We start from the raw sequence: 12,597 nt of genomic DNA, 5'->3' as shown, positions 1-12,597 counted from the left end.
ACAGAGGAGCTTGGAGGACTGCAATCCATGAGGTCACAAAGAGTCGAACACAACTTAGCGACTGAGCATGCACACGTAGAAACACACATATATATGTAATTAGGTACATGTGTAGTTATACAATCATCCCTCTTTATCCATGAACTCTGAACCTACAGATACAGAGGGCATCATACTATAGCATTTATACTACACATAAGGGACAGTTGTCTATAACTATTTATGTATGGAAGATGCAAGAGTTTGGGCTTATGCTATGTCACTTCAGTTGTGTTTGACTCTTTGTGACCCTATGGACTGTAGCCCACCAGGCGCCTCTGTTCATGGGATCTTCCAGGCAAAAATATTGGTGTGGGTTGCCATTTCCTACTCCAGGGGATCTTCCCAACTCAGGGATCAAACCCCAGTCTGTTATGGCCCCTGCATTGGCAGGCATGTTTTTTATCACTAGCAACCTGGGAAGCCTATATCACCATCATAGTACATTCTTTGTTCTTAGAACAGTGGAAGTTTCAAGATAAATAAGGAATTTTGCTGCTCTGGAACTGTAGAAGTTGCTGTCATAAACTCTGCTGATATATATCAGATGGATAGAAGCTAAATACTAAGATTAATGTTCCCAATAAGTAGTTAGCCAAGTATTTGTTTGGATCTTTGAATTCATTTACAGGATTGGCCCCAACATCGTTTTGTGTTTGTTTTTTTCTTCTGACAAGTGAGCATCCTGCCAGTTTAATCTATATCTGATTGATGACAGGAGGTCTGGGGTCCAGGGACTATGTTGATTACAATAGTTTATTCTAAAATCGCTCAGAGATGTGTGACCCAGCTTGTGTCACCCTGTTTATGTGGATCCCAAGAAGGCAGACCCAACGGGGCCAAAGATCTTAGATCCTCTCTCAGCCAGAAAAGTCTGGGATTCTCAGTCATACTTGAGTCTACACCTGAAATAATATGAGCCTAGACTTCCCCAGGTCTAGAACAAAGACAGCCTGAGACTGGGCTGAAGCTGTTGGGGGTTCATATCTTCAGAAGCCATATTGTTCCTCTTAAGTTTGAGGCAAGGAGCAGGGGGTAGAAACAAACTTGTGTTATCTCAAGTTGGTTCGTTTCACACTGAATTTTGGAGCAGTCATCACATTTTGGTAACCAATTAATTGCTCTTTTTTTTTTTTTGGCTGTATTTTCTAGGAAACTTAACTAAGCATATGAAATCTAAAGCACACATGAAGAAATGCCTGGAGTTGGGAGTCTCAATGACATCAGTCGATGACACCGAAACCGAGGAAGCAGGTATTCACACTTTGGTTGACTGACCTCTTTACTCTGCATGCTGGAGCTCTGCAGCCAAGGTGGTAAAATAAATATAGGTATAAAAAAAAAAAAAAAAAACTGATCACATTTCATTTTACTAAATACTAAACATAGAAGAGAAGTCTGATGCATTGAATTGCTTGAGACCTAGCAAGAAGAAATCCATTTCAGTTCTGGCTGAAGAGGTAGAAATGCCTTAATGTGAAAATAATTCTATTATTAGAATAGAACCATAAAGGAAATCTAATTACACTTAAGTTGTAATGGTGATTTAAATTTTATGATACTTTTTGGGAAATTTGAAAAGCATTTTAATGTCTTATTTTCTTGACCAAGATAAAATCTAGTAGGAAAAAAAGTCCATCAATAACCTCAGTAGAAAATCTGGGGATCAGATTTTCTCCTGACTTGTAGAGACAGGTTCTTGCTTTTCTTTTTCCTCTAATATCATCATTAACATTATGTACCCACTTATTGAGGGTTTTCGATGAGTGGTATGATGCCTGAGCTATAAGTTCCTACTCTGGAGGCCATATTGTAGGTGGGAATGAAACCAGATAGCTACATAAAAAGATAAGAACCAATCAGTGTCACAGAGGTAAGTGCTTATGTTATAGGCATTAAGAGATGACCATCTTTAGGGGCTGGAGGATCGAGGAAAGCTTTTGGAAAGAGATGGCATCTGAATTAGCTTCTAACCTTCTTGTCTGAATCTTGATGTTCACTCTCTTTGTTCAATTGCTTCAGAAACGATGGAAGATTTGCACAAAGCAAGTGAAAAGCATAGCATGTCCAGCATTTCAACTGATCATCAGTTCTCAGATGCCGAAGAATCGGACGGTGAAGATGGAGATGATAATGACGATGATGATGAAGACGATGATGACTTTGATGACCAAGGAGATTTGACACCAAAAACAAGATCAAGAAGCACCAGTCCCCAGCCTCCAAGATTCTCCTCCTTGCCTGTGAATGTTGGCGCTGTGCCCCACGGGGTTCCTTCCGATAGCTCCCTGGGGCATTCTTCATTGATCAGCTATTTGGTTACGTTGCCAAGTATTCAGGTTACTCAGCTGATGACACCAAGTGACTCATGTGAAGATACTCAGATGACAGAATACCAGAGGTTATTCCAGAGCAAAAGTACAGACTCAGAACCAGACAAAGACAGGTTAGACATCCCCAGTTGTATGGATGAAGAGTGCATGCTGTCTTCAGAGCCGGGCTCCTCCCCACGGGACTTCTCACCCTCCAGCCGCCATTCCTCACCAGGATATGATTCTTCACCCTGTCGAGATAATTCACCAAAGAGGTGTCTGATACCCAAAGGGGATTTGTCACCCAGAAGACATTTGTCACCTAGAAGAGATCTGTCACCCATGCGACATCTTTCACCAAGAAAGGAAGCTGCCTTGAGAAGAGAGATGTCGCAGAGAGATGTTTCGCCAAGAAGGCATCTGTCCCCAAGGAGGCCAGTGTCACCTGGGAAAGAAATCATGGCCAGGAGGGACCTCTCTCCCAGAAGAGAGAGAAGATACATGACCACCATAAGGGCAGCATCTCCCAGAAGGGCTTTATACCACAACCCGCCGTTGTCCATGGGGCAGTATTTGCAAGCAGAGCCAATTGTATTGGGGCCTCCTGTAAGTATCCTTAGTTTTCTCTTTCTAATATATAAGCCCAAGCTCATTGGAGCCTCTTGATGACATACTGGTGTGAAATTTATGATGACATGGGCATCTCTCGTGGGGAGGAGTGAACTTGGTTACTGAAAATAGCGGGAAGGCATTTTTATCACATGCTATTGTCAATCTCACGGCTGTGGCGTTACCCCAAGTGTAGTATTGCATCAGAGAAGAGCATTTCAATCTGGTCATGGCAGGTGAGACCTCTCTGAATGCTTTCTAAGTTTAACTCGTTATAGGCAGGAGTTGAAACCTTGGCATGAGTGGAAAAGGTAAAAAGTCTTTGGAATGACATGACTCCCTAGACAGACACTCTTAGGGATATTTAGGTGTCATTTATCTAACTCTCTACCAGGTGAAAATTCTGATTCAGGCATTAGCATTGACTCTCAATCCAAAAAAAAGTTTTTTAAATAAACTAATTACTTTGCTGATAGTGAGTGGATGTGTGAAACCAGTCAGGGACCAGGAGAGGGGAGAATGAACCCCGTGGTATAAATGAAAGGCATGAACACGTATGCTTTTCTTGCTGGTCCCACCACCTCCTATTACTGAGAGCCCTTGTTCAGTGATATCATGAGCTCACAGAGTGGGCAGTTGGAAGGGGTAAGGGAGAAAGCATCAGAGGAGATTTCTGTGGATGCCCTCATTATAGATTAAGATAACAACAGTAGCAATCACGGATGAAATACGGGCAGTGGGGCTTAATGCACATCCATAGAAGAGGATCGGCCCTGCCTCTCTTCACCAACATAATAGATCTTGATATATTTTTCAACTTGTGTAAAATTAAAAAAAAAAAAAAGAGAAAGAAGCAGGCACCTAGCATACCTAACACACAGAGGAAGGATACCTCTGGAGTTTGACTGCTTTCCATGTGTTTTTTGTTTCCTGGGCTCCATTCGTGGCCATTCTCTCTTTGCTCTGGATTTCCGTCACTGTCCTTCACAGCCAAGGAAGCACTACCAGCTATCAGCTCTGCCGTCTTCTCACGGCCCTAGTGGTCATCTTCCCCTCTCTCATCATCTTTTCACCATCCTGAATTAGATGCTTAGATTCACATTTTTGAGCTTTAGGAAAACTCCCTGCTGCATTCTACTCTCCAGCCCCTAGGACCCTCTGTTTACAAGCCTGCCACCAGCATAGTCTTCAGGGTGCAATGACTGTAGAAACATGTATAGCAATCAAGACATAACTTAGCTGTTGAGCTAATAAATTAGCCAGCTAAGAAAAAGAAGGGCATTTCCACAGGTTTTTGTGTCTTAGTGGTACCAAGTAGCAAGGAGGGCTCTTCTTAAGTTCATGCTATTGCAAGATAAATAGAGTGAGAAATCCCTTTCATACCACATCTGGGGTGGAAAATGCCTTTTCTGGTATTTGTTGTTCAGTCACTAAGTTGTGTCTGACTCTTTGTGATCCCATGGATTGCAGCACCCCAGGCTTCCCTGTCCTTCACGATCTCCAGAGTTTGCTCAGACTCACGTCTATTGAGTTGATGATGCCATCTCATCTTCTGTCATCCCCTTCTCCTCCTGCCCTCAGCCATTCCCAGCATCAGGGTCTTTTGCAATGAGTCAGCTCTTTGCATCAGGTAGCCAAAGGATTGGAGCTTCGGCTTCAGCATCAGTTCTTCCAGTGAATATTCAGGGTTGATTTCATTGACTGCTTTATCTCCTTGCAGTCCAAGGGACTCCCAAGAGTCTTCTCAGGCATCACAGTTCAAAAGCATCTGTTCTTTTGGTGCTCAGCCTTCTTTATAGTTCACCTCTCACATCTGTACATGACTATTTGAGGAACCATAGATTTGACTAGATGAACCTTTGTTGGCAAAGTGATGTCTCTGCTTTTTAATAACCTGTCTAGGTTTATCATAGCTTTTCTTCCAAGGAGCAAGCGTCTTCTAATTTCATGACTGCAGTCACCGTCTGCAGTGATTTTGGAGCCCATGAAAATAAAGTCTGTCACTGTTTCCATTTTTTCCCCATCTATTTGCCATGAGGTGATGGGACTGGATGCCATGACCTTACTTTTATGAATGTTGAGTATTAAGCCAGCTTTTTCACTCTCCTCTTTCACCTTCATTAAGAGGCTCTTTAGTTCCTCTTCACTTTTTGTCATTAAGTTGGTGTCATGTGCATATCTGAGGCTGGTGTTATTTCTCCTGGCAGTCTTGATTCCAGCCTGTGATTCATCTAGCCTGGCATTTCACATGATTTACTCTGTATATTAAATAAGCAGGGTGATAATTGTAGCCTTGACATACTCCTTTCCCAGTTTAAACAAGTCCATTGTTCCATGTCCGGTTTTAACTGTTGCTTCTTAATCTGCATACAGATTTCTCAGAAGGCAGGTAAAGTGGTCTGGTACTCCCATCTCTTGAAGAATTTTCCACAGTTTGTTGTCATCCACACAGTCAAGGCTTTAGCATAGTCAGTGAAGCAGAAGTAGATGTTTTTCTGGAATTCCCTTGTTTTTTCTATGATCCAACGGATGTTGGCAATTTGATCTCTGGTTAGACCCAATGGTGCTGTGGAGTGTGTGAGCTGAGGCTCCCCCATTCTAATTTGCCTAGTGGGTCAAGACTGTGATATATGGGAGATATTGGAGTATACCCAGTCATCTCTAGGCATAAAAAATAATGCTTTGGTGCCAACACAGTACTGTTATTTAAAAATAATAGCAACTCACAGTCACTTTGGGCAAAGGAAGCAAAGAAGTGGACTTAAAGACTTCATCTAATTTTTGGATCTCTGCCCAGAAAGTTGTTGGGGAAAAGAGATTGATTTTATTAGTGATTAAATTTGTATTTTTTTTTCATACCAGTTCACCTGGATATTTAATGAAATTGTTGAACTTTACCATTTATGAAGCCCAAGTGTTGAGCTTTTGCTCTATTACCCAGTTTAATTCTCTGTAGACAGTTCTTAACATGCTACTTTGCTGATGTGATAGGAAAGAATAGCCCTTGGAATCCTTCCTAAAGCCCGGACGCTTGGTCTCAGACACTTCCCACTTGATGCTTTAGCACTCTGTTTTTGAGGGGCAGCAGAGAATTTTCATCTTTCCATGATGTATGGACAAGATTCTCATTGTGAAAAAGAATCAATGATCCTTTAAGGAGAACTTCTGCTGACTGTTGTAGGAGATGAGTGCTTCCCTCTCTGAAGAATCTATACTGTTGTTCTTCAATCACTAAGTTGTGTCCAGCTCTCTGCGACCCCATGGATTGCAGCATGCCAGGTTTCCCTGTCCTTCACCATCTCCCAGAGCTTGCTCAAACTCGCATGTTCATTGAGCAGATGATGCTATTCGGCCATCTCATGTATGAACATATTAAATTGGAATAACCCTAAAGATTAATTATTTTTGGTGGAAATTCTGTTAGCAATACCTGTGGTTTCACATTGACCAAGCGCTCACAGGGTAGTAGCTGGCATTGAAAGGACCTCATAGCCAAGCATGGCACACTCATTATCTGGTTCAGCCTGTAGTGGTAGGTTCCAGGGAGCAAGTTTGGAGGAGATGATATGCAGTCACTGAGATTCTAGAACCCTGCTATTTCTGCTCTAATGTCCTCTGGTTAGTTTTAATTTTAAGATAGATGATAGGTAGGTAGGTAGGTAGGTAGATGGATGGATAGATAAAGAGAAAAGGAAAGAAGGAAGGAAATAAAGAGAGGGAAGAAAGGAGGGAGGGAGGAAGGACAGAAGGAAGGAAGAGGAAGAGAGAAAAGAGTCTTTTATTCACTCATTCAGTAAATTTTTTTTGAGGGTTTAATCATATGTGGCTCAATGATGATGATGGAAAAATTGTATGGTTTCTGGCCTCATCCTTTTAAAACAAGAATTGTTCCTTTTCCGTTTTTAAGGTTTTGGTAGATAAATAGCAAGGAGACAAAGAAAGTGCGTCCTGGTCCGCAGTGCAGAGCGTCCGTGAACACTGTCTAGCACAAGGGTCATGACTCGGTTCCATCCCTTGCTCTCTGTGTGGTCTTGAGCAAGTCACTTAACCTCTTGGTCAGTTTTTTCATCTGTTTGTGGCAGCCAGGGAGGTGGGCCAAGTAGACTTCTGTCCTTGAAAGAACTTACCATTCAGCTGTAAGGAATGCAGTGAGCTAACAGCCTCCTGATGTTCGAACCTTCAGGATAGACCTCTGTTTTCAAGCCAAGGCCACATTCTCCCCTGTGCCCTCTATCGGTGGCTGAGCCTGGATCAGTTCCAGCTGACCCCCTGCTTCCTCTCCCTGTCACCGTCACATACCTTACATCCCGCTCCCCCGTCACCAACCCCAGCCAGAACTCCTGTATCTCTACCTCCTTCTCATCCTTTGCTTCCAGAGGACCTACTGACACTGTTGAAAAGATGAGTTGGGGTAAATATCTGGTACATAGGATACAGATAGATATACACACACATATGCATACACTTCACACAACCCGCACAGGCATTCATTATTCATATTTCTGTGTCAAGATTTTTAAGTAAGGTGGGAGTTTATTCATATTAAAATGGTAAGGCTCAAATTGTAAAACAAGTTAAGGTTGCAAATGGAGTAAAAATTAGAGTAGAAAAATCTTTTGGAGAGTTATTTGGAGGGTGAAGAAGGGGTGAGTCTGAGGACAAAGAATATGTGAAAGGCTTGGCAGTATTTGAAGCTATGGAAGTGGTTACGTGATAGGAATTGTACACTCGCTTCTGTGGTTGTAATCATTTAATGTCTGGTCAGTAAAAGTCTGAATATAACACTTGTATTCTTAACACAAAATGCTATTGGCTTTTGAACAGATTGAATACATCCTATTTTTAGAGGACACTTCATCACTCGCTTTGTTGGACTTGAGTCAGAGATCTTATGAAATAGGACAGCTCTGTCTTTGGCTGCCTCACAAACCCCCATTCTGATTAGGTATATACCGTGGACATCACAGAATAGCAACCAAAGGCAAGATGGAAAAAGAGCCAAGCTATGTTTTATTTCAGACTTTACATCTGTGATCATTGTGATCCAAAGAAGATTCATTAGGTTACATTCACAGGTGGTTATTGTAGGCATTATGATCTTCCACCTTACCTAGTGTTGGATGAAGTAAACATGCCTTTTTTATACCAGAGCAAATAAATACAAGTGGGATTTTTGGGTCGCATTTAATGATTTCTTTCTCATACCATAGAATTCTCCCCTTACGTAGCTTATGAGGTCCTTAGCTTATGAAGATTGATGTTTTCATGATTTCTCCTGCACTTTTAGCACAAGTCATTTGTTTTTGGCTTGAATAAGGTGAAGCCTAGAACAGGGTAAGGGCAAGAATGGTACAGAGTAGCAGAAACAGTGGATAATTTATCATTCCTAACCTGGTCTCACAATCTAATTAGAACTGGATGAATCACTTATGGTATAGAGCATAACTTGCATTTTAGACCTGAAACATTCTTGAAACGATGGCACAGTGGTAAAGAATCTGCCTGCAATGCAGGAGACACAGGTTCAATCCCTGGGTTGGGAAGATCCTCTGGAGAAGGAAATGGCAACCCACTCTAGTGTTCTTGCCTGGAGAATCCCATGGACAGAGGAGCCTAGCGGGCTACAGTCCATGGGGTCGCAAAGAGTCAGACATGACTGAGTGACTGACCATGCATGCATTAAAAGGATGAATCTCGGTTAATTGAAGCTTCGCTATCTCATTTAAACCCGATAATCTCACACCTAGGTTAGGTTTTGCTATAGAAACAATTATACAAAATGGGTTCTCCGTTTTCAGGACTGGGACCATGAAATCTGGAATTCTGGCCCCAAACTTTAAATGTCCTAATTTATTAATTGCCAGGAAGCTATTTAAGTGGAAATAATAACATAGACAGAAAAATTAAAATATAGTCATTTCTGGTTCCCAGCCACAAAGTCGAATACGAATTATAACTATTTTAAATACTTAGCATTAACTACTTTGATGCACAGTTTCCATACAAAATCTGACCTTGAATTACAGTTTGATGGAAATGCTGGTGCTAATCTTCTGCCTCGATGCCTCCTGAGCAGAAATCTATTTTTTTAGAGCAATGTCTTACACATTGGAGGGACCAGTTTGTGTATCACCACCATTTTGTCATCTGTTCTGTAGAAGACTAAAAAAGAAAAAAAAAAAAGAGAGCTAATTTTCAAGCTTGTCACTCCATTTATATTCATCAACACTTAAGAAAAATATTAAAAATCTGCCCAGTATATAAACAGATGGTAATGGTTTAACTTTCTTTTGGATTTAAAAACTTGTTATTAGTGTTTTTTGGCTCAGTATAGTTTTTCTGGTAATTATCCATTATTTTCTTTCCATTCTGTCTTACAAAAAAAAAGAGCTGGACAGTCTCTGTACCTAGTGGAAAACACACTGCAGGTTTTATCACATTCCTGTTTAACAACAAAAGCAACTTTTCACAGACCTACCTGCTTCATTCAAGAATCCTAAAAGACTGCAGAGCAAACCTCTTTTGTCTTGAGAAATGAAAGAGTGATAGAGAGATTAGGGAGTCTTCACGTGTTTTGAAGGAATGAGTGAGTGAATGAATGAATGAATGAATCAGCTTGACCTAAACATGAAGCACGGTGGGTCCTAAGTGTTGTCTCTCTGTGTCCCCGATGCAGAATTTAAGAAGAGGATTACCTCAGGTTCCTTACTTCAGTCTCTATGGAGACCAAGAAGGTGCTTATGAACATCCAGGCCCCAGCCTTTTCCCTGAGGGTCCCACTGACTATGTCTTCAGCCACCTTCCCCTCCACTCTCAGCAGCAAGTGCGAGCTCCTATCCCCATGGTGCCAGTCGGTGGGATCCAAATGGTTCACTCCATCCCGCCGGCCCTTGCCGGTGTCCACCCCCCACCCACATTGCCTCTGCCAATGGAGGGCTCCGAGGAGAAGCGGGGCGCCTCGGGGGACTCCTTCGCCAAGGATCCCCACGCAGGTTCGAAGCCGCTGGGGAAGCGGTCGCCTCACGCTCCCCAGTCATCTGGTCCACCTAGCACGCCCTCCTCTCCGCGGCTGCTGATGAAACAGAGCACTTCAGAAGACAGCCTGAATGCCACCGAGCGGGAACAGGAGGAAAACATCCAGACTTGCACAAAAGCCATTGCCTCCCTCCGGATTGCCACAGAAGAGGCCGCTCTGCTGGGGGCAGATCAGTCAGCTCGGGGGCAGGCGCCTCATCAGAAACCCTTGGAAAGTGCACAGGCTAGCATTAGACACTTTAGTGGGCCTGAGCCAGGCCAGCCCTGTACCTCAGCCACCCACCTTGACTTGCATGATGGTGAAAAGGACAATTTTGGTACATCCCAGACTGCGTTCGCTCACTCCACGTTTTACAGCAAGAGTTGTCTGGATGACCAACAGTCGGGCTTTCAAGACAGCAAGGAATTACCTTCAAGCACAGAGGAAGACAAGGAAGCGGCTTCAGAAAAGAGTCAACTACATTGATCTAAGATGCATGGAGACTTTCATTTCCACATTTTCCCATTTGTTTTTGTTTTCGTTTTTCTAGAAATAGAGGTAATCAAGTTTATAGCATGCCTGTCCTAAGTTACTGGTAGTTTGCTATTATATATACTTTTGTTATATCAGAAGAATTAGGTAAATTAACAAGTCATCACGAGCCTGACCAAAACAAAATTTGAAATTAACCTATTGGGTCTGGTACTTTTAAAATTGTACAGATGTTTGTGCCTTTTCTTTACTTTGCTTATATTCTTATAAGCATTTTTTAGCAGTAATTTGTACATATTTTAGAATTTGTGTATCTGCTTTGTAATAAATGTAATTTCTTTCCTTTTTTGGACACTTGGATCTAAATGATGTAAAGCAAAACAGCATCAATATATATGTGAGGTTGCACTAAAACATATTTTTATATGATTAAAACTGAACAGCTTTTATGTACAGCTCTGATTCTGTAATACTAATATTTATTTACTTTGTTTCATAAATTGTACATTTTTTCTTAATGTTGTGGATTGCTTTTCTATGTGAAGCATGGGGTTTACTGTTGCGTAACTAGAACAAAAAAAATGTATATTGTAAACAAGATATTTAAACTAGAGTATCTTATTCTGCACTTATGCATTAGTTAAAAAAAAAAAAGATAAAGGATGTATCAGTCAGTTCTTAACTCTTGTAAATTTTTTTGTCTCTTGTTTGCTGGATTGACTATAACTTAAGTGCTGATTGTGATTTTAAACTGATAGTACCGTACAGCATTAAAGTAAACAATGTGCTATTGTGAGTTTTTTCAAAGCTTTATAAATCAGTTATAAATAATATTAAAAGTATTTGGTCTTATGTGAACATGTTGATCTATATACTCAACTAAAAATATGGGAAAACATTCCGCCCCATGTAAATATGTACAAGTGCATCACTGGTACAATTTTATGTAACTCAGTTGGACACTAGGTTGCCACAGGCCTATGCTAGGGTGTCTTTAAACATTAAAGTGACAAAGCACACAGGACTGTGTTGAGCTTGGTTATCGGCCGGCCCGGTGGCTTGGCAGGCGGTGCTGTGCGCTGCCCGTGGAGAAGACCTGGGCTTAGCAATCTCCTTGGTTCTTTGCTGCACGAGATGGTGACTGGAACTGAGGCTACTCCAGAGGGGTCGCGCTTGGACTGAGGTGGGTGTGGAAGCGGGGAAGGGCAGGGAGACCTGCTCCCCAGCCTTTTCTGTCAGCCAGTCTGCACGGTAACAGGGTTGACATCAGCTCTGGGGGAAGCCACTTGACCCTACTGCAGAAGGGAAGAGTGTCAGACCCCTGGCTATCTCAGGGGGAACGGAAAAGAGGCTTACCAGGGAAGAGAACTTGTGGGAGGATGCTGTCTTTTGTATATAACATTCAGAATGGGCTTTGGTTAGCGTTGACGATGGGCAGAGCCTTTGTTTGTAGGTTCCGAAGAGTGGAAGGAAGGGAAGGGGTACAACACATGGGCACACACACACACGTGTGTGCACGCACAGACACACACACACACACACACACACACACACAATCTGGGTTATCTTTGTGCTCTATAGTGGATTATAATTCTGTGAAACCAAGTTTGTATATTGAATTACATTAAGGAGTGTTCTTTAAAAAGAGAAATAAATATACGATTACATGCTTGAGGTGTCTAGTTTTTATGTCTTGTTTGACATTTTGATTTCCCAATTTCGTTGCTGGAGAAATGTTGATGCTACCAACTTGCCATCTGTGCTTTTCATTCCTAGGCTCTGCCCGTTCCAGGCTGCGCAGAGTATGAATGCCTTGAACAAGTGAGAAGGCAGTCATCGGCTTCAGCGTGTCACCTGATTAGAACAGAGAGTGGTCAGCACAGTGCGTGTTCTAGAAATGGAGTCCTTAGAACCTGGACATGGGAATGGGTGTCTGAAAAGAGTCATGAAGAAATCAAATCATTATTTCCCCTCTGCTTCCCTCTCAGCATGCATGCATGTCTGAAATTCCACTATCCGGGAAACCTCCTGATTTTTGCTGAAATGACATAAAATATCCACAAATCGCAGTTCCTTTATTACAAAAGAGTACAATCTTTTAAATAATGGAAGTAGCTCATTAAAGGTCAA

General features: G+C 41.9%; 1 protein-coding gene across 9 annotated transcripts in view; it reads left to right on the top strand.

Annotated features, from left to right (window-relative positions):
- Nucleotides 1-12,139, top strand: part of HIVEP2 (HIVEP zinc finger 2) — a 207,471-nt gene extending 195,332 nt beyond the window's left edge. For all 9 annotated transcript variants that reach the window (XM_061130370.1, XM_061130374.1, XM_061130377.1 and 6 more), the window contains 3 exons: nt 1,192-1,293; nt 2,062-2,957; nt 9,637-12,139. In XM_061130370.1, the coding sequence (XP_060986353.1) occupies nt 1,192-1,293; nt 2,062-2,957; nt 9,637-10,461 (1,823 nt within the window). In that variant the 3' untranslated portion in view covers nt 10,462-12,139. The remainder of the gene's footprint in view (nt 1-1,191; nt 1,294-2,061; nt 2,958-9,636) is intronic.
- The last annotated feature ends 458 nt before the right edge of the window (nt 12,140-12,597 follow it).

The sequence above is a fragment of the Dama dama genome, chromosome 26 (genome assembly GCF_033118175.1).
Source record: "Dama dama isolate Ldn47 chromosome 26, ASM3311817v1, whole genome shotgun sequence".
Classification (NCBI taxonomy): domain Eukaryota; kingdom Metazoa; phylum Chordata; class Mammalia; order Artiodactyla; family Cervidae; genus Dama; species Dama dama.
Note: the sequence above shows the minus strand (reverse complement) of the source record. Positions and strands in the feature narration are given on the sequence as shown.